The following is a 19448-nucleotide window of genomic DNA, read 5'->3' as shown; positions in this document are numbered from 1 at the left end:
GAGGGATATAAAGGTGTACTTGAAGCCGTTGGAATCGACGAATAGCCAAGCATCGAACAGGACCAGTCCCCAAAACAAGAAAAGCAAAGCCAAAAACATCCACCCAATCCAACTCAAAATGCATCTCAGCTTCGCCTCCCTCCTTGCCGTCACCTCGGCCCTAGCCGCACCATTTGCCCTCGGCGCAGCTACCCCAGTTAGGATGGCCGACATGAAAGACAACAAAATCATGCAGATGCCACCGAACGAGACCATTCCCCTCGGCCGGGCCGTCGTCAACAACAACTGCCCCATGCCCATCTATCTCTGGTCCGTCGGGCAGGATATTAGCTCCGAGATTGTCCTGTACCCGGGCATGGAGTACTACGAGGTCTTTAGAAGCGACCCGAGGACCGGTGGTATTGCGATCAAGATCACCACCGTTCCGGATGGGCTGTACACCAGTGCTCCGCAGACAGTCTTTGCGTATAATCTTGTTAACGATACTGTTTGGTATGATCTGTCCGATGTCTTTGGGGATCCGTTCGAGGGGGATTCTGTGAGTCTTATTCCATCGGAGCCAGCGATTCATTGGGACGAGGGAATTCCGCCTAGTGGGAGTCAGGTGCGCATGTTGAATGATGCGACGGCAGACTTGATGCTGGTCGTTTGTGCTGCGGGGGATGGGGAGATATATACATGATCTGAAATGGTGTTGAGCTGGAAAATTCGGCTATGGAGGGTCAGATTGGAAGAAGACTTGGATATTGGGATCGAATAAGCAATGTGGTGGGTGATGATGGTATATCTGCATTGTAGTAATAAAGGAGTGAGGTAGTAGGTAGTGGAGAATGTTATTTCACTCCTCACAGATACTTAATGCAGTAAGTATACACTATGACGGTGCTCCGACCAGTATATATGTATTTGGTAACTGATCAACCAATGACTTTATAACATTGCGGCCGATACATTGATCTTGATTTTTGATACTGCAAAGCAATCCCGATCGTATACCTGCCAGTGAAATACTGCGTTTGTCGATTCATCGTAGCCCTAATTTGAGCCTCAACTAGATTCTTTGCTTGTCACGCTGGACGATTCACGTCCGCTTGTCGAAAATCAAATCGGGGCTCGGATCCATTTGAAGTCGGTAGTTGGGAATATATATGTCTGGACCCAACGTATGTTTGTAGTTCAGGGGGTTGATTTCCATAATTGCATCCTTACCGGAGGGCCCAGCACGGATGTGGGACTCAGTAAGAGGGTCGACCACTCCATGCTCGACCCCGGCGAAAACAATCAGGAATCTACGAGAAGCCCGGTCCCAGGTAACCAGGTATCCGGTTTCTTCCAGTTGAGGTGAAGCATCAACATGTCCTCCAAAGGTCGGTGGTTGCCGTTTCACGAGAAGATATCCAAGCTGCATTAAATGGAGAGTCTGTCCAAAAGCATACGAGGTTTGGTTATGACCTGGGGTAACTTTTACCAGTCCTGAATCCAATAATGACGCGTCCGGGAAGTCGTCGACTTTTTGGCAGGGCGTGTTGTGGAGTCCAACCGACGAGCGTTGAGGTGCCCAGTAGAATTCCGCATCGGAGCCTGGCCATGAAGGAACACAGGTAGGTATAAAGCTTCCATCAAACTCGTCCAGTAAATCGCCGATGTTATTGAGGTCGGCGGCGTATTTAGAGCACCCGAGAGCCTTAATTTCTGCAACCAGCCTCTCGGGGCTTTCAAAACCAGAGCTATCTCCATCAATGGTGATCAGAGGCTGCTCGCCAGCAGAGGGGTCAGAGATTCCTTTGCGGATTTGGTCGTCCACTCTAAGCCCGAGTCTTTTCTCAACCTCACTAATCTGGGCGTAGAGAATCTTTGCGTACTCTTCTTCACTGACAAGCTGACATAATTCTTCGTTGATGGCGTCGTTTCCCAAAAGGTCATTCAAATCTTCAAACTCAGATATACGAGGTAAATTATTTCCAGCACGTTTCGACAGTGTCCTCAGCGCAGCCAAGGAATCGTCTGACTTTCCAGCACGGACCATGGACGCGGCGTATACGTACCCAGAGTGAAAGCTTGTGAGCTCGGATTCGTCACTGCGCAAATATTTTTCCCACATAAGACGACGAATGGTGGTGTCACCGGTCTGGGCGAGGAGGGCCAGATAATCCTCTACTTGGCTCATTTTGGCATCGTCTCTGGACCAGTGGAGTATTTGATGCAGATTTGAGGCATCTGGTTGGGGCTCCCCATTGATCAAACGAAGTAAATTACTCGTGTCGCGCGTGGGATCCTGAAAAGACACGGACTGGAGGGATGACAAGAGACCTTTCACTAGAGAAAGACTCTCCTCTTCGCTGAACTTCTTTATGGGCGAATCGGCAGCAGCAAGATAACACCGCATATGATAGTCCAGAGAGCACTCAGACAAGGTGAGACAAGCATAGTATATACCCAAGGAGTGAAAATCCACATGCATCCTGCTACCGAGTCGCTTTAGTCTTGTATCGACCCCGTTGATGAACGAAAGAATGTCGCCATATGTGTGGTGCCGCTCGCAGCTTTTTATTGCCCTTCTAAACTCGTTTCCATACCGGGTCATAAAATCATCTCCGACCGTAGTATCGGCCAACTCCCTCTCTATGAAATGTTGTAGGCTGTGAAGATGTTCTGCTCGGTTCAGGGCAGCTTTCGTTGAGGATGGATCTCCTGGATTCGTGGTCCACAATGGGGCTGGAGCGGAGTTGAAAGGCCATTGCTCCAGAAACAAGTCTCTAAAGAGCTTCTCAAAGTTTAACTCCGGATTCTCAGTTTGGCTTTTCCTAGTCAGAGCAAATCTGAGTAGTTCGGACTGCACAGGGCCGCGATTGCTGTGAATGGCACTCGTAGTATTGCCGCGGAACGGTCGCAATGCAGGTCGTAGCCCATAGAATGCCCGCCGAGCTGGCCGCCCAAGGCGATAACAAACATGCTCAATCATGAGAGACTCACATTCGATAGAAACCAAAACTCAACACCAAGAGTAATGCGAGCTGTTGCCAACATCTCCAACGTCCAACGTCCACCAGGGACCGAGCCCGTTCTGATCACCTGACGTAGTGCGCTAAACAATGGAGGCGGTGAATAAAGCGGTCAGTCTTAAGTTGAATGCGCCTTTGGATCTCTGCGGTTGTTTCTCTATTTGAACGTCAGATGCTTGCGACAGTTCCGTTTAACCAAATTCCATCAAAAGATACCCACCCCTCGCCTTGGAAATAAAGCCGTTTTTCTGCTGGTCGGATAATTGAGGTCACCTAAATCGCCATGTCAGCCGCAAACGAACCCAAACAGACTTCTCTGGAACCACCCGCCGAGGTTGAGGTCGCTGAAGAAACGCCGACAAAATCGGGAGCAGAGTCCAACTCGTCGGATGAACCCTCGAAAACAGAGCAGACAGAAGGCAAGGAGGATGATTCAGCTGCAAAAGCCCGCTCAAGACGGGAGAGATTCAAAGCACTCCAAGCGCGCGCTGTAAGTAATTTTCAAATCGGATCCCCACCGCGCCGCTGAATCTAATGCTGTAATAGAAATCTGCAACCGAGCGCAACCTGAAAGAGACAGCGGCCGAAACCCAGCGACTCGCGACAGATCCATCCGTTCTATCCTCGTTGTCACGCAAACATGCATTCGCCTCTCACAACTTACTGAAAGCTGATACAGAGGCGGCTGGCGAGGACTTTGAGCGTAAACGGGCGTGGGACTGGACTGTCGACGAGTCCGAAAAATGGGATAGGCGGATGGAAAAGAAGCAGCGCCACCGAGACGACGTTGCATTCCAGGATTATACCCAGGACGCCCGGAAAGTGTACAAGCGGCAGCTGCGGGAGATGAAACCTGATCTGGAAGGTTACGAGAACGACAAGCTTGCAGCAATCGAAAAAGCTGCTGCGAATGGCGATCTTGAAATCGTCGAAACCAGTGATGGAGAGATGATTGCCGTTGATAAGAATGGCAGTTTCTATTCAACTGCTGACACCGTTGGATTTACTGACAGCAAGCCTGACCGTGCCGCCGTCGATAAGCTCGTTGGAGACCTGCAGAAGGCAGAAGAGGTCCGCCTGAAGAAGAGAAGAGACCGTCGCGGAGGCGAGGAAGACTCCGACGTCACGTACATTAACGAAAAGAACAAGCAATTCAACCAGAAGCTTGCTCGTTTCTACAACAAGGTTCGTGCCCACTTCATTGAGCTCTCACGGATATGATGAATTAACCATTTTCTAGTACACGACCGAGATCCGTGATAGTTTTGAACGAGGTACTATGATATGATATTGCTACATTTAATATACAGTGCACGCGGCGCATTGCGGCCGCAGTTTTGAATATCCAGTCAGCGAAATTTCACGACGAGGCAGTGGAACAATCAGTGACTGCCATTTAGAGCATGCTTTTTCTCCACGCCTTAGTGGCCAAGGCTTCGATCTTTCTCGGTCCGACTGGTCCGCTTATCGACGGATCATCCAGTGCTTCAACCACAGCCTCGCCTACAGTGTCCACCTGAAACGGCTTGTCCACCATCGATCCAAAGAAACTCAACCTGTTACCCAAAAGCTGATTGAATTGCGATCCAACAAAACCGCCAAGGGCTATGGGCAAGGTGAACTTCCTGCTTGAGTCGTACATGAACGGAGGTCGCATGAAGACACTTCGCAGTTCCGGAAGTTGGGAGGATATCGTTGTTTCCGCTTCTCGTTTGGTTGTTATATACCGGCTTGGAAGTATCGGGGCACCTGAGGAGGCAGAAATGTACACAAAGGTCGACGCATGCTCGTTTAAGGACTCTTGCGCTAAAGCAATAGCTGTGCAATCGCAAACAGGGTGTTAGTCTTGCTCTGCGATAAATTTATAGCGTACTTACCAGAATCCCTATTCATAAGTTCATATGTAAATTGACCATTCTGCTCCTGTGACTTGAGCGCCTCACCCTCTTTCCTCTGAAGAGGATCTTGGCTTCCTCTTTTCGACGAGCTGAAGGCCCTCTGTAAGCCTGATATGATCGGTTCCCGCCCTTGAACTACTCCTTTGTAATCGGCTTCAAGAAGAATGCCCATGCTATGAACCACCGCCGATGCTTCTTTTAGAAAAGGCTTATACGTATCGGGTTTCAGTATGTCCGCTTTAGCCCATTCCACCGACTTCGCCCATCCCGGACGCTGAGGCGAGCTCGTGACGGCATCCCACCGTGGTTCTCCAGATCGACTATTGAAAGAGTAAATTAGATTGGCGAGACGAATACGGCCACAATAAAGGGGAGTCATACCTGAGTGAAGTGACCGTCCAGCCTCTTGCGACAGCAGATTTACAAATCCTCGACCCTGTGCTAGTTAGCAGGTATGAGATATGAGGTTGAGCGCAGCGGAATACCCAAGAATCCATTTCCACCCGCGACAACAAGTTTCTTGGAGGCCATTGTTTCCAAATACAGCGCGTTTTCGGCTCAATTGGAAAGCGAAATAATTAGATACGCTTATGACCGGTACGTTGGCGCCTTGGACAAATATGAATGTGCTGTGACGGCAGAAACCACTGCGGAAGAAGCTCTGCCGGAGCTCGATGGCACCACCTGCATTGTACCCACGGTTCTTATCGGGGCTCTTATCGCTCCGCATTGTCACGTGCCACTCCCTGCGCCGAGAAAAGAGAGAACGCGACACGGATTCTCATCAAGCTTCAACCTTGCAACTTTTCAAGTTTTTAAATTTGCCGCTCACGGATAAACTGAACTATACCAATCTCAATACTATACTGGAACCGACAATATGCCCTCCGCAACGGGTACCAAACGAGTCAGGGTGAGTGCCACGCAGAGTCAAGATAAGGGATTTAAGATTGACGTGAGAGTTACAAGGGTGTCTCAATTTTTCGACCATTCAGTATGTCCTCTATTTGCAGATGTTGCAAAACAAATGTGAACGCCAATAACTAATTTCTACGCAGTCTTTGGCAGCGAAGCGACACCATTCGATCCAGACGCCAAACCAGAAGGTGTACCTGCGGATCACACCCACCAATGGCGCGTATACGTCCGGGGTGTCAACGGTGAAGATATTTCCTACTGGTTAAAGAAAGTGCAATTCAAACTCCATGAGACGTATGCACAAAATGTTCGCACGGTCGAGAACGCGCCCTATGAGGTTGTCGAGACCGGATGGGGTGAATTCGAAATTCAGATCAAGATCTACTTCGTTCCAGAATCGACCGAGAAGCCGCAGACACTTTGGCATAGTTTAAAGCTACACCCGTACGGTCCCGATGCAGAAGGTATGAAGGAGCGCAGGGAGGTCGTCGTTAGTCAGAATTACGAGGAGGTTGTGTTCAATGAGCCCGTGGAACAGTTTTATGAGTACCTTACTGGAGGGTCGGGGACACCTCAGCCACAGAAGGGAAAGGGTGGGAAAAATGCGAAACAGGCTCAGCAACAGCGGGGTGGGAGGACGGCCGAGATCCCGTATAACGAGACAGCCGACAACCCTTATAGCAGGACGGCGGAAAATAAGGAGCTCGACAGGCTAAGCGAAGCCAATAAGACTGTGGAACAGATGATCAAGGATGAAAAAGAACGACTTATTGAACGGGAGAAGCGGTTAGCGGAGCTACGGGAAAGCGAAGGAGTTCCGACGCAGTCTCACAAGAAGAGATAAACGATAACCTTTTAATAGACGATACCCACGACTAGAAACGTCTCAGCCAGGATTTAGTCCACTATATTCAAACGAGCACTCGATATTTTCTGGCATGCCCTCGAAGGAGCCCCGTGCGTTCACACCGCCAGATGACAGGACATATTCGACCTCGATACCTCCTGAGGAGTATGGTTCTCCCCCGCCTTTCCCTCGCAAAGAGGCCACAATAAATGCGACCTCCAGGCCCCGAATCAGAGTCATAGGATGGCCCACCTGTGCGAGCGAGGCATATTATGCAGACTCCACATGCGTCTTCGAGCGTTCAGCATCATGCAATGATTGAATTATGTATTTTGGAAACACACCGCGCGGGTCCTACTCGACTAGCAATATTTAAACTAGATAGCGGCAACTCATTATCCGAACAAAAACTTGAAATTATCAACCAGTATACACATCTAAGTTGTCGTTTGGCTTGATGATGAACTGGTTGATTCTGTTTCATGCTCGCTAAGGCTAATAAAATAAAGGAAGGGTGTATCTCTACCACTATATACGTAATTAGGGTCGTAATAATCATTCCCATTAAAGTACTCAACCCCCAGCCCAACCCAACTCAACCGGCATAGTTCGCTGCAGCCTTAGTCGCATCACGAGTCTGCTTCAAGAAGGGTATCAAATCAGTCCCCCCTGTCCCACTAAGCCCCGCCGAAACCTTCTCATTCGAGTTTTTCATCTGCGTATGTGTCGATGTTGCCAGGTTTAATCGTACAGGCGCTGATTCTGGAGGAGGGAGCTTCGCCGCCATAATGATATACCTTGCTACGATCTGGATATGCTTGTCGCGGAAGGAACCCAGAGACATCACGGCCGAGTTGTATGCATCTCTTACAGATGAACCGAGCTTGCAGGCCATTGCGAATTCCCGGACGTTCGAGCTTCGGGTGAGCATCTCTAGGAATCGCCGGTGAGGGCCGGGCATGTAGTTTCTCATTTCCTGTGAGTGGAGTTAGGATTTGGCTGCTTATAGGTGAGAAGCAAAGAGCAATGCTTACCTGTATGTATGGAGTCTTTCCCAACGGTTGGGCTTTGGGAAGCTCAGCTTTAGTAGGGCTCCCCATAGCCGAGTGCTCGACACCCAGGAATACATCAAATGATTGGATAAGCGAGCTTTGGGCATTGCTACCACCGCTATATTGACGCCACTCGCCCTTTCCATCCCCGATATCATAGAACAGACCGTTTGGTAGGCCAGCCGAGGCCATGTTCTTGCTTCCGGCGAGGTAGGGACGGAGTTGGTGGAAGAATACGGCAGGGCGACACTTCTCGTACATTCGCTCTAGTATCCGGGATAGCTCATGGAATCCCTCATTGATCTGATTAAGGTATGCGGCTACCCGCTGGTGATCGCCGGCTGTAACCGCTTGGATAGTATCGAGCATTAACTGGACGATCTGGGCGCCTCTTGCTTCCATGGCAACCGATATCATGAAGAACCATTCTTCATCCTTGGTCCCAGTGAGTGATAACGTCACAGAGAGGTTGTCAGCACACGTGAGGTCGGAGTTGGGTGATGTAGTTGAGTAGTTCCACAGGTTGAGGGCCGCATATGTAGCGCATGGAGGTAGTTCCAGGTGCTCCGCTACCTTCATAAATGGTACAGAAATGGCTGATGGCAGTATCTAGCAGAATTAACTCCAGTTAGCTTCATTATTGTTGAAGCATGTAGGCTCTGATACACACATCTTTGGGGGTTTCGCCGCCCCAGACATAGGCATGCGTGAGATATGCCAGTACCACATATGCCCTCCTCCATTCCGGCGTTGTCTGTAACTCCGAGGTGGAGAGAACGGGAAGACTCTCAACATCTTCTCTTATTGTACCTTCATGTATACGGGCAACCAAATCCTGTGCGATGTTTTCCCATGGGGCGTAGTACGGGATTGGTAAACGCTGCAACGGAAGAGCATCCGGGAGGAACCCGTTTCGAAGAGAGACTTCGTATTCATCAAGTGAAAATTCCGGTGAGTGGAGCATTTTTGCAGGGCTAGGAATACCAGGGGGGAATGAGAAATAAATGGTCTGTCAAACACAGCATCAGGCAGGGTAAACATATGCGGTGCTGCTTAAATATGGTAAATAGTAGCACTGCTGTGTTTGTGCATGGCATGGCGGAAAGAAGCGGGCCCGGATGACTTCGATCTCGAACTAAATGTTATCACCCCAGTATTCACTAGTCACTATTCACTAATGACCAGGCAGTGGATAGCGACAACAGCAGGGTCGGGATTGGAAACAAAGGCCCGGAACAGGTACCAAGTACGCCATTGTGTCACCTTCCGGACTGGCGTGCATGCGTTGGACACCGTGGTGCTAGCGATAGGCCTGAGATTGCGACACGGGTGGTGAAGGAAATGTGATACGTACCTAGACGAGCACACCAGCAAATCCAGGCGATTCGAAGAAGATGCGATATTGATCCAGCCAGTAGTGGGACCCGGAAGGCATCCGGGCTGGCTGAGAGACTTGGAGGCAGCGGGGACGGAACAGCATCCGGGCTGCCTCCCAACGAAGCGGATCTGGCCGATTTTCTACTGTAGTGAAGCAAGCTTCAGCGGAGTATTTGCTAGTCGTATCAACTGCGCCCTCTTCCCCGCTATAAAGAGTGAAGGCTAAGTTGTGCACCTTCTCCGTTATGTTTTCTCTGGATCATCCTGTGTCCCTCTTCTTCTCTGCATCTCTCTCCAGACGCATTCCTTCGTTCTCACCATGTCCAATCACGTCAACGGCTTGAAGCCTGTGTTCCCAGAGAATGCAGCCTCCAAAGACTACGCTGCATATTTAGACGCTGCAGATCCGTTGGCTGCCTTTCGTCACAAGTTCATTGTGCCCTCAAAGGCCAATATTGCCTCTAAGAGGCTCGCAAAGCCCAGTATGTTCCACAACAGACCCCGGTGTTATTCTGAACCCCTACCTAACAGGCCACGTTCCAGATCTATCAAGTGACCCTTGTATTTATTTTTGCGGCAACTCCCTTGGGATCCAGCCCAAGGCCGTTTCGAGGTATTTAGAAGCACAACTAAACACATGGTCATCAATCGGGGTCAACGGCCATTTCACGAAAATTGAAGACTCCCCCCTCGAGCCATGGCAACTGCTCGCTGATCAGGCCGCAAGCTCGATGTGTAAGCTGGTCGGGGCGGCACCAGAGGAAGTCACGGCAATGGCCACTCTCACAGCAAACCTGCATATGTTGATGGCCAGCTTCTATAAGCCCACAGCCACTAAGCACAAGATCCTGCTCGATTGGAAGGCATTCCCTAGCGATCATGTATGTTATGCCACGTTACCTTTTTTCTTGTAGTACCTACGTCAAACAGTCTCCAAAAGCTAAACTGACGCCGAGGCCTAGTACGCCATCGAATCGCACATCGGTTGGCATGAACTCGATCCGAAGCAGTCTATGGTGCTCATTGGCCCAGAGGATGGGGAGTACAAGATCTCCACGGAAAAGATCCTATCATACATCGATCAGCATGCCGATGAGGCAGCCTTGCTCCTCCTCCCAGGTATTCAGTACTACACCGGGCAACTCTTTGACATCAAAACAATCACGGAGTACGCACAGTCAAAAGGTCTTGTCGTCGGATGGGACCTCGCCCATGCATACGCAAATGTCGAGCTGAAGCTCCACGACTGGAACGTAGATTTCGCAGCATGGTGCACCTACAAGTACGGAAATGCTGGGCCTGGGGCCATTGGTGGCCTATTCGTTCACGAGAGACACGGAAGCGTCGATTATAGCCAAGGAGAGGATTCTCCCCAATTCCGGCACAGGTTGACAGGGTGGTACGGTGGTGATAGATCCGTCAGATTCAAAATGGACAACAGTAAGCAAGAGATCCTTCACCCCGCATTCTATAGCCTTGCCCCCAACTTGCCAATGGATAAAATCCTGACATAATCCTTCGGCAGAATTCAAGCCTACACCAGGCGCGGGAGGCTTTCAGCTCTCAAACCCATCAGCCATTGACCTAGCCTGTCTCTGTGGCTCATTATCCGTATTCGACGAAACATCAATGACCGAGCTGCGCCACAAATCCGTCCAATTGACAGGGTATCTAGAGTACCTCTTATTGAAAGACACAACAGACGACACTCGTCCGTTCCGCATCATCACCCCGTCAAACCCTAAAGAAAGAGGCGCGCAGCTGAGCCTTCTTCTCAAGCCTGGCTTGCTGCAAAAGGTGGCCAGTAGATTGCAAGAGGCTGCGATTGTTTGCGATAAGCGGGAGCCCGGTGTAGTGCGTGTTGCCCCAGCTCCACTGTACAACACTTTCTCTGAGGTGTGGTCGTTTGTGGAGCAGTTCCGGGCTGCATTGAGTGACTAGAGGCGTTAGTGTCCCTGGTGCCGTTCTCGTGACTGTACGCTCTTAATGATATATGAATCTCCATTAACTAGAGCTCATAAACATTTTTCTCAGAAATTGAATCGTGTCAGGCCCCAAAATTGAGCACAATTAGATGCGTGTTAGCCACAAGTAAGCGAATAAACGGGTAGAACAACTAGTAGATAGTTCAATACCAAACTTTCGAATCCGAAGCCTTGAAACCGGAAAAGCCGATATTACAGGCTTTTACCAGTATTCAGGTTGCAAGCTCATGAAGGGAAAAGTTTTCTGCTACGCATTTCGGGTATTTGTATAGCGATACGAGCTGAAGAAAAGATTCGCACATTGGGGCTCTAGCTTATATACAACGTCGATATCCTTCCACCCATCAGCCCATAATAGCATAGAGGTACACCGCCAATTGGCTCCAGGGAAACTAATTTGGATAATATATCAATGGCACTCCAGAATCTGTTTAGATCCAGGTCTTGTGGCCCTGTAAGTAAATGTTAGCATTGTTTCTTAATAAAAACCGTCGCCGTTCAACATGTCGTAGAATAATTTTGGAATGTAATAGAGGGGGTACTAACGAAGACCATACGGCCCATGGCGTACATAGTAGCTACACCCAAGTCAGCACTGAATCACCCAAATTGGTCTCCATGTTGTAGTAACTCACCAGCACCGAGACCGTAGACGGAGATGAGGTAGGGGTACATGATGTACGGGCTGCGGGAAGTCTGGAGATAGATAAGCCGCGTTAGATGGCCGTTCGATTATCGCGAGGGAGAAAACTGGGTTGTGCGTGAACTGACCTGCCACCACTGACGCTTGCCGTCGTGCTGCTGAAAGAGGCGCTGGTAGTAGGGGACGCGGTTCTCACGGAACACCCATCTGTAAAAGAGAGAGACTTTGTTAGCAAATTCCTGTATCAATTGGGACGTGTGGTGTTGCTAGTGGTGCCAGAACTCGGCCAATTGAGCAGCGCATATCATGATCGTGAATGCGTGCCCAATCGCCTCATTAACTGCGATAACTTTCCCAACAACATCGGGGAGACATACCCGGCCATGCGAGGAGCTGTGCGGAACATTTTGGCGGTAAATGAGTGCAAGGAGGAGGTTTTGTGAGGGGATAGGAGCAGCAGTGACGGGCGAGAGTCGAACGATCAGTTGATGTCGAGATGTGTGGACCCGAACGCAGCTCATATTACACGTGACTTCCCTCAATCTTCCGCCTTTCAGAGACAGTCTCTTACTAATATCATGTGACAAGGCTAGTCTTTTTCTGGAATGGTGGTTTTTGCGGACAATAATCTCCGCCCCATGAAATTTATCCAAAGCTCCCTCCGGAAAGCTCGCGCGTCGTGCAGCAATAATGAAAGTCTGATTGTTGCTCTGTTACTCCTCGAAGTTTCCACGATTACCACCAATAGAGGATCTGGAAGACAGGATGCTTGCACTCGTTCCTAATTACCCTCATCTTTGTCAGACCGATGCGCCCGGCTCTTCTCCGATTGTTGAAGAGGCCATCGGCACTCTCATTAATTGATTCGCTTATATTGTGCCCGCCTGCAATTGAGCACTTGCGGATTGACCTTGAAAAGAGATGTTTGCGATGTCAATCATCAAATTCACAACCGTCAACGCCCGAACCCGCCGAGTCGCGAGTAGTGAAGAAGGATGAACATTCGAAGCCCTCTACGAAGCCATTGAAGTTCACAGTGCATCCCATTGAAAAGCAAAGGCCAGAGTCAGAAAACCGATGTCTATTAGACGAAAACCAAGATCGAAAGTCTCCTCGCAATAGCCCCCGTACACAGCTGCGACACGAAACATCCACACGCTGGCAAAGACTGGGGGTACAGTTGGAGAGCCTAGATTACGAGTCAGATGTTGGCCATACTCGCGACATTGGCACGCGTTTGGTGGATAGTCCTGCACACCGAAATGACTTTGGGCTTTGGTTAGAGTTACTGAAATACCGGCGCCGGCATTACGGCAACGCTGGTACTCAACAAATCTGGGAGGGATTAATGAGGCGGGTTGGTGGACTTCAAATCCCTGTGGACGGAGAAACTGCAGATACGCTTTGGCAAACCTTTGTGGACTGCGGATTAGAACGAGAAGGATTTCTGAACGAGATCGCCGATTATGCTCTAGGACTGTGGAATGAAACAGGACAACGTTGGCCCAAACTTTACCAAAGTATAGTGAGTTGGTATGTTAAACGTGGAAAGCCAAGTCAAGCTGTGCACTGGCACAAGCGACTCCAATACCCGCACCTTTCGGACCCCAACGATATCGCACAGTGTTTTACCTCTTATATTTCTGAATATATGAAGACACCTAATAATCTGCTGGCGCGCCGGATTGCCTTTGAACAAATATGTCAGCATACGGACGGTCACCAGGTATATGGCCAGGTCATTTCTGCGTTGATAGCGACTGGCAAGCCCCGAGACTTGCTTCAAATGCATGAGTTTCTAATTGCGCGAGGTGACCACCCACGGTCATTGGAGGAACTCCAACCATTGCTCGACTTCGCAGAAGCATTTATCTCGAGCAGTAGCACCAAAGAGATGCTCTGGCAATACTCAAGGGAGCGGTTCGGATCTGCTGAGACAGTCGATTCAACGTCATCTAGGCCCGAAGAGGCTGGCAAATTTGATTCGGAAGAGCACCTTGAGGATCCCGGATTCAACGATGGTTTTGGTGCTCGGGTCTTTGCCACCAAGGCCCTGACTTTTGATATGATTTTGTCTGGTTTAAAAACATTCCGTGTTACATCTATTGGGCCCCAGTCATTACGCGAGATGGCTAGGAAAGCTGGCGGGAGTCATGATGTACTCGAAAAACTCGATATATTGGAGCAAAACAATATCTCAGTTGGAGACAGCATTTTTGCACGATTGCTACGTCGGCTCGCCACCGAAAACCGCCAGGCCCATCTTTCCGAATTAATCAACAGTGATCAGCATCATGATGTGTTTGAAGATTCCGAGACTCAGATAGCCTTACTGAAGTCGCATTATATTGCTGGCGATTGGCGACAATACAATCTTACATTAGAGGTTCTCAAAGAGCTTCTTGGTGATGGATTGGACTTGATGAGTATTCACGTTCGGAAGCACATCGCAGCAGGAGAGACAACGCTAGCCGCAGGGGTAGTGACTGATATGCTCATGAAAGGCTTCACTCCAAATGAATACAGTGTAACTTTTATGGTCAATTATCTTTTTGGTCCCCGGCGACCAGGGCGTCGACCTGTTCAGCAAGTCAATCTCCGCTCCCGTCATGACCTAGCGTCTGTTTTCCGTTACCTGCAGGGTCTCTCTCAGGCGGGTGCAAATGTTCCACTGAAGTTGTGGGACGAACTACTGAAGCGATATGGAATGACAGATCGCTGGGACGAATTGCGCGCGTGTTGCCTCTGGTTGGCCCGTCGCTATCCCGGCTATTCGGCCAGTTCATCACATTCCGCAACTGCTGCGAGAGCTCCACGTGGTGACTGTTTGACTCTGCAGAGAATATTTCACCGCCATATGCAGCAAGCAATAATCTCGTGGGGTTTCATCATACAACCGTCTAAGCTAAAGTCCTACCACATGGCTGGCAGACACGACGAACGGCTGGTTCCGTTTGTCCGGGGAATAATGCTCCTCCGTGAGCTCCAAAATCGAGGCCTCATCGTCCAGTCGGCGCCAGTTTATCGTGCCTGCTTGAAACGCCTGCTTATCCTGTACGGTCCCTTTTATTGGTCGAGGCGACGAAACCGGGCACTGCGTGCAGTGAATCCATACACGATTGAACGGGTTATCTCAGATATCAACATTGCCGGGAATCCACGTTTAATTAGTGGTGAGCGTCTCGCTCGGTTGTATGTGTCGCACATTGAGAACAATGACCCGCCACGGCATCGTCTCGGACGCCAGGGACACGATAGGACGATCGCAGAAGATGTAACATGAGAGCACGCGATAGTAATAATCAGATAATGTGTATATTAGTCTTGAGACTCCAGCTTCCCCATTCCTCGTAGCACTTAAGCTGTGGCCATACCAGATAAATAGGCGTGCCAAGAAACAACGCCGAATGCCCCGGAAACCCACGTCTGACTCTGTTTGGCTCCGCCACGCCAGGCTGGCGCGTCCCAAACGTCAGCGCCGCAGCCGATTTGTCTCCAAGAATAGCGCAGGTCTGATTTCTTCAAGTGTTGTGGAGCGACTGGAGCGCAAATCCTCCTGCGAACCCTTTTGGCGTGGTTGCCAAAGGACCAAGAGTCTCAGACTCAAGTGACACACCAATAATGGCCACTCCGGTCCCACCTTTGTTGCATCCAGATCGACGACTATCCGTTGGAAGGCTCTTTCCAAATAAATAATCATGAAATACGAGACAGTGCCGCCTGGGTCTTCCCGTCTTGATGTCTTTTTCTTCTCTCCTTCCCTCCCTTAAGTTAATGAAGCCGTCCACGCAGCGTTCCTGTTATTTACGACGCGATAAATATACGCATACGCAACTCTAACATTCCAATCACCAACTGTCATCAAATCGCTCCTGCCCGTGCGCCAGGCAACTCCTTCGAAATCATCCAGGCCTCTTGTCCTCCCTCCCCCTCGCATCTACCAACGACGGTCTCTTGCCGCTTCACATCACAAAATGTTGGCGGCAGGGCTCCTCGCTCTTCTGCCCCTCGCGGCAGCTGCCACGTCTGTCGCGCCTCGAGAGACCAAAGCATGCAACAACTCTCCGAGTCTTTGTTCAAAGTCATACGGTGAAATCACCCATCTTGGAGCGCACGATAGCGCATTTTTACGAGATAGTTCGACTGGTAATTCAATTTCTGGGAATCAGTGAGTTGGGCATTTCCTCTGCAGCCGACGGCGCGGTATCCATACTTGGTTGACTGACTTGGCCTGTGTGTGCTAGGCATTACAATACTACTGTCCAACTCGATGCTGGCGTCCGCTTAGTATCCGCCCAGGTGCACCAGGACGGTTCTGAATGGCATTTGTGCCATTCGACCTGCAGTCTTTTAGATTCCGGTAAACTCAGCACATGGCTATCTGAGATCAAGGATTGGCTGGACTCAAACCCAAACGAAGGTAAGGCTTGTCGGAAATTGCATGAATTTCACGGATAGGAATATTTATACTAAGTGTGTTGTCCTTTAGTGGTGACGGTTTTGTTGGTGAATTCCGACAACGCAAAGGGCTCCGACCTCGATGCAGAGTTCCAGGCTGCAAAGATCACCGATTATGCCTACAAACCTACAACCCAGGGGCCACCAACATCTTGGCCGACACTCCAGAGCCTAATTGATGATGGGACCCGTTTAATGACGTTTGTTACGCCGTTGAGCGACAATGCAGGTGCGACGTATCTTATGGACGAGTTCCAGTATATCTTCGAAAACCCATACGATGTCACATCGTCCTCGAACTTCTCCTGCAACGTCGATCGCCCGTCCACCGTCGATAGTGCCGCCTCTGCCATCGCAGCCAACATGCTACCGCTGCAGAACCACTTTCTTTATCAGACCGTTGTCCTAGACTACCAAGCCCCCAACGATAGTTATATCGATACCACAAACGCCCCATCTGGGGGCGAGGGAAACCTTGGCGATGCGACATCCGACTGCAAAACGGCCTGGGGGCGCCAACCAGCCTTCATCCTGGTAGACTATTTTGAAAAAGGACCTGCCATAGAGACGGTGGACAAACTCAACGGCGTCACCGACGCTGTCGGCCGCACGAATATATCTGCCGTTGCGGAAGACCAGGAGAGCTCTGCATCCACATACTCGAACGTTTTCAAGGGTCTAGTTGACCTCGTCCGCAGCGCCCAGGCCGGGGCGAACCCTAGTATGGGTGAATGGGTATGGGCGGGTGGAGACTGGGGAGAGATACTTGGTGGAGGCATTTCTCTTTCATAGACTTGGATGAGCCTTTTTTTTTCTACCCTTCTTCTTTACTGATTATTAATTTATTCGGCTGTAACGAATCCCAGCCTTGATATCGATTGGGTTAAACGAATCCTTATTGCTAGAGCTGGAATTCATGCATAGGTTCGGTGTTGTGGAATGCGTTATTGGTAAGTCAAGTATGCTCGAAGTCATGCTTGCATGGTTGGGATATCTAGGCGACAACTTTTCTGTGTTCCGAAGCGATATCTTATCATCTTATCATGTACTAGTGGTTAGCCAATACAGACCCCTGCCACAAAAGTGAACTAAGTACTATCTTCCTTGAAGTAGCCGACCCAGCCTAGTGTACCCGTTACTCCTTCAGGAGCTCGTGAACCTTATTCACCTTGTCTTCGGCAGATTGCACCTTGTCGGTTCTGCAGGCCAAGAAAACATCGAAATCGAAGTTAGCTTAGCCCTCATATTTGTGAGATATCCGTGAAACGCGCAACAGCCGCAGCATACCCCTCCCCCAGCCCGCATGGTATCAATTGCACATATGACCTCACATGGAAATTGCCGCAGTCAAGAACCCAATCCAGCCCCGCCAGATGGTGCAACCGATACATGCTGTAGGCCAGCGGGGCGTAGGCAGTGTAAGACAGGTAGGCAGGCAGATTGGCAGAAATAGGTAGTACAGGGAAGGGGGGATGGAAAGTAAGTGGAGCCTAGGGCAACGGACCTTGTACCGACGCGGACATCAGTCTGAATCCTCACGATGCCTTGCTCGTGCAGTATCGTGTGCGCTTGGCCAATGACCTGGTGTACTTTGTCCCAAGGTCCTTCTGTTTTTATGCAGCCACGACCACCCTGGTCGGGTGGACGCAAAGTAGCGCGTTAGTCTGCATCTGACATATCAATCGTGATCGGGGTACGGATACGAGGGCAATGATTTGAGAAGGGAAGTGGAGTGGGTGAGAGAGAAAGGAAAAGCAGCAGGGTAGGGCAAACGACAAGGCGCACTCGGACCGTAACACAGGGTAATCCTGGGGCGATAACAGGGGATCCTGGAGTAGGCAGCAATCATCTGTAGGGAACAAGTAGGTAGACTTCGAGGAAGAAAGTAGGTAGGCTACTGGTGGACAGCAGGACTAGAACGTACCGAGCGTTGTTCCAGCCGAGTGCATGACGTATTTCAGACCGGATTTCTCGACAAGACGCTGGACATCTGCGACCTGAGCGGAAACGGAGGGGGACGATGTGCCAATCTATGCAAGAGTGGTGTTAGCTTGCCCTGTTGTGCCTGCAAATGGTCGTGTGAAGAAGTGGTGGGGAAGCCGGGCAGATTGATAGGACACGGAGGGAAGATGCGAAGAGCAGAACAAGGCAAACAGGCGAACCGCGGGGAGACAGGTTGCGGCATGTGCTAGAGTAACAGGGCAGAACCTACGGGGATCAGACAGAAGTCTGCAAGGCAGTGAGAGGGAGTTGGGATGGAGGCCATTGCGGGGTGTGTTCAGGGCGATCGAGGTGTCAGTTCGCGTGGGCTCCACTGACACAGAACGCTGTTCTTGCTTTTTCTTCTCCCCGAGCAGGACGAGGGATGACAGATGACGCTATCTCAGGAGGTCCCAGATCTTGAAATTGGCAATTAATGGCAGTTCCACAAGGCGACGGGGGTTGATGGTGGATGGAGAAAGGAGATGGGTGGAAGCTAAGCCTGTGGCCCCTCTTGTAGCGCCGCGGGGTCTCGCAGTCGAGGTTGAGTCAACTGTCTTGCAGATTGGGGGCTCATGCAGGTCAAGACCAAAGCGATGCATTGCATTATTGACGTCCACTCGCCATCACGGCGGCAGCAGGAGCCATTCGCAGCCGCATCTGCGACAGATTCGCCCTCTGAGCAGTGCTGTTAGTCTCTTACAGACTCACGAGAACAAGAGCGGGGCGATTTGCAGCATGTAACTCGCTCCCTTGGCATTTCCACCATGCTGGATCTCTGGTTCGCAACTTTGTTTAATTATCGTCGCGTTCGGCGCTCAGGAGGCCTCCTGGTTCGATTCTTCTATTTCTTCTCGCCATCCCCCTGCTTCTTTCTGTCTCTCTCCCAGCCCCGAGCCTCTGTTGTCTCTGCCGTCTCTGCCGCAAGGGGAGGCTTCGGTCAGTCCTTCTGGAAGCAACGGCACCCCTGCTTAGCCCGAGCCTGTCGCTCGCTTCTGCGATTGCTTGCATGACTTCAGCAGATCTTCTTCCTCCGACCTTTACCCTCGCCTATGACCACATTCCTCGGGCCACCAACCATCCCTCGCCCTGACCGCTAGTCTCTTCGCTCTGTCTGTAATCTGCGCCACCACTGGCAGCCCCCAATTGACCGAGCGTCCGTGCCCGACGTCTGCAATCCTGCGCTCAGCTGTTCTGTGCCTCTCGTGAATGGTGACTGAGAGTCGACACTGTTACGCCATCCACAGTACCCGCTCATCCCGAGCTCAGCCCTGCTCGAGCCCCCAAA

General features: G+C 50.5%; 11 protein-coding genes across 11 annotated transcripts; 6 read left to right on the top strand and 5 right to left on the bottom strand.

Annotated features, from left to right (window-relative positions):
• Positions 1 to 202: 202 nt before the first annotated feature.
• ASPVEDRAFT_125145 (Bys1 family protein) lies at positions 203 to 682 on the top strand (the record flags this gene model as incomplete). Its single annotated transcript, XM_040806245.1, has 1 exon — positions 203 to 682. One exon carries the CDS (start codon positions 203 to 205, stop codon positions 680 to 682), a length of 480 nt encoding a protein of 159 aa, XP_040664127.1.
• A 399-nt stretch (positions 683 to 1081) lies between these two features.
• ASPVEDRAFT_117695 (uncharacterized protein) lies at positions 1082 to 2563 on the bottom strand (the record flags this gene model as incomplete). Its single annotated transcript, XM_040805629.1, has 1 exon — positions 1082 to 2563. A coding segment is annotated over one exon (1482 nt), but the record flags the coding sequence as incomplete, so codon positions are not given.
• Positions 2564 to 3285: 722 nt separating this feature from the next.
• On the top strand, positions 3286 to 4290 carry ASPVEDRAFT_80019 (pre-mRNA-splicing factor SYF2; the record flags this gene model as incomplete). Its single annotated transcript, XM_040816798.1, has 3 exons — positions 3286 to 3492; positions 3549 to 4187; positions 4243 to 4290. 3 exons carry the CDS (start codon positions 3286 to 3288, stop codon positions 4288 to 4290), a joined length of 894 nt encoding a protein of 297 aa, XP_040664125.1.
• A 108-nt stretch (positions 4291 to 4398) lies between these two features.
• Positions 4399 to 5431, bottom strand: horA (ubiquinone biosynthesis protein COQ11; the record flags this gene model as incomplete). Its single annotated transcript, XM_040814258.1, has 4 exons — positions 4399 to 4820; positions 4880 to 5220; positions 5282 to 5336; positions 5386 to 5431. The coding sequence occupies 4 exons, from the start codon at positions 5429 to 5431 to the stop codon at positions 4399 to 4401; spliced, it is 864 nt and encodes a 287-aa protein (XP_040664124.1).
• A 349-nt stretch (positions 5432 to 5780) lies between these two features.
• yaf9 (YEATS domain-containing protein YAF9) lies at positions 5781 to 6662 on the top strand (the record flags this gene model as incomplete). The annotated part of the gene is made up of 3 exons (XM_040806253.1): positions 5781 to 5813; positions 5870 to 5894; positions 5959 to 6662. The coding sequence occupies 3 exons, from the start codon at positions 5781 to 5783 to the stop codon at positions 6660 to 6662; spliced, it is 762 nt and encodes a 253-aa protein (XP_040664123.1).
• A 598-nt stretch (positions 6663 to 7260) lies between these two features.
• Positions 7261 to 8681, bottom strand: ASPVEDRAFT_80016 (indoleamine 2,3-dioxygenase; the record flags this gene model as incomplete). The annotated part of the gene is made up of 3 exons (XM_040816797.1): positions 7261 to 7641; positions 7700 to 8326; positions 8388 to 8681. 3 exons carry the CDS (start codon positions 8679 to 8681, stop codon positions 7261 to 7263), a joined length of 1302 nt encoding a protein of 433 aa, XP_040664122.1.
• A 545-nt stretch (positions 8682 to 9226) lies between these two features.
• ASPVEDRAFT_185739 (uncharacterized protein) lies at positions 9227 to 11227 on the top strand. Its single transcript, XM_040808960.1, has 4 exons — positions 9227 to 9576; positions 9638 to 9975; positions 10057 to 10534; positions 10620 to 11227. Exons 1-4 carry the CDS (start codon positions 9414 to 9416, stop codon positions 11033 to 11035), a joined length of 1395 nt encoding a protein of 464 aa, XP_040664121.1. The 5' UTR covers positions 9227 to 9413; the 3' UTR covers positions 11036 to 11227.
• Positions 11228 to 11243: 16 nt separating this feature from the next.
• ASPVEDRAFT_454969 (cytochrome c oxidase subunit 7) lies at positions 11244 to 12247 on the bottom strand. The gene is made up of 4 exons (XM_040813302.1): positions 12100 to 12247; positions 11851 to 11929; positions 11715 to 11775; positions 11244 to 11531 (listed from the first exon to the last, which is right to left on the bottom strand). The coding sequence occupies exons 1-4, from the start codon at positions 12126 to 12128 to the stop codon at positions 11389 to 11391; spliced, it is 312 nt and encodes a 103-aa protein (XP_040664120.1). The 5' UTR covers positions 12129 to 12247; the 3' UTR covers positions 11244 to 11388.
• Positions 12248 to 12376: 129 nt separating this feature from the next.
• Positions 12377 to 15238, top strand: ASPVEDRAFT_59747 (uncharacterized protein; the record flags this gene model as incomplete). Its single annotated transcript, XM_040815499.1, has 3 exons — positions 12377 to 12829; positions 12890 to 14895; positions 15108 to 15238. The coding sequence occupies exons 1-3, from the start codon at positions 12531 to 12533 to the stop codon at positions 15236 to 15238; spliced, it is 2436 nt and encodes an 811-aa protein (XP_040664119.1). The 5' UTR covers positions 12377 to 12530.
• Positions 15239 to 15696: 458 nt separating this feature from the next.
• ASPVEDRAFT_123314 (uncharacterized protein) lies at positions 15697 to 16972 on the top strand (the record flags this gene model as incomplete). The annotated part of the gene is made up of 3 exons (XM_040806070.1): positions 15697 to 15890; positions 15967 to 16142; positions 16212 to 16972. The coding sequence occupies 3 exons, from the start codon at positions 15697 to 15699 to the stop codon at positions 16970 to 16972; spliced, it is 1131 nt and encodes a 376-aa protein (XP_040664118.1).
• A 343-nt stretch (positions 16973 to 17315) lies between these two features.
• Positions 17316 to 18446, bottom strand: ASPVEDRAFT_124509 (thiamine-binding protein; the record flags this gene model as incomplete). The annotated part of the gene is made up of 4 exons (XM_040806184.1): positions 17316 to 17379; positions 17685 to 17787; positions 18105 to 18210; positions 18393 to 18446. The coding sequence occupies 4 exons, from the start codon at positions 18444 to 18446 to the stop codon at positions 17316 to 17318; spliced, it is 327 nt and encodes a 108-aa protein (XP_040664117.1).
• Between the last annotated feature and the right edge of the window lie 1002 nt (positions 18447 to 19448).

This window comes from Aspergillus versicolor (assembly GCF_001890125.1).
Source record: "Aspergillus versicolor CBS 583.65 unplaced genomic scaffold ASPVEscaffold_2, whole genome shotgun sequence".
NCBI lineage: Eukaryota > Fungi > Ascomycota > Eurotiomycetes > Eurotiales > Aspergillaceae > Aspergillus > Aspergillus versicolor.
The sequence above is the reverse complement of the archived record's forward strand: the minus strand, read 5'-3'. Positions and strand labels throughout refer to the sequence as shown.

Coding starts and splice junctions, on each gene's coding strand:
- ASPVEDRAFT_185739 (XM_040808960.1), top strand. CDS start 9,414: ATGTCCAATCACGTCAACGGCTTGAAGCCTGTGTTCCCAGAGAATGCA. Junction 9,577..9,637: donor TAAGAGGCTCGCAAAGCCCA/GTATGTTCCACA, acceptor GCCACGTTCCAG/ATCTATCAAGTGACCCTTGT. Junction 9,976..10,056: donor AGGCATTCCCTAGCGATCAT/GTATGTTATGCC, acceptor GCCGAGGCCTAG/TACGCCATCGAATCGCACAT.
- ASPVEDRAFT_454969 (XM_040813302.1), bottom strand. CDS start 12,128: ATGTTCCGCACAGCTCCTCGCATGGCCGG. Junction 11,930..12,099: donor ACAGCTCCTCGCATGGCCGG/GTATGTCTCCCC, acceptor TCTCTTTTACAG/ATGGGTGTTCCGTGAGAACC. Junction 11,776..11,850: donor GCAAGCGTCAGTGGTGGCAG/GTCAGTTCACGC, acceptor ATCTATCTCCAG/ACTTCCCGCAGCCCGTACAT.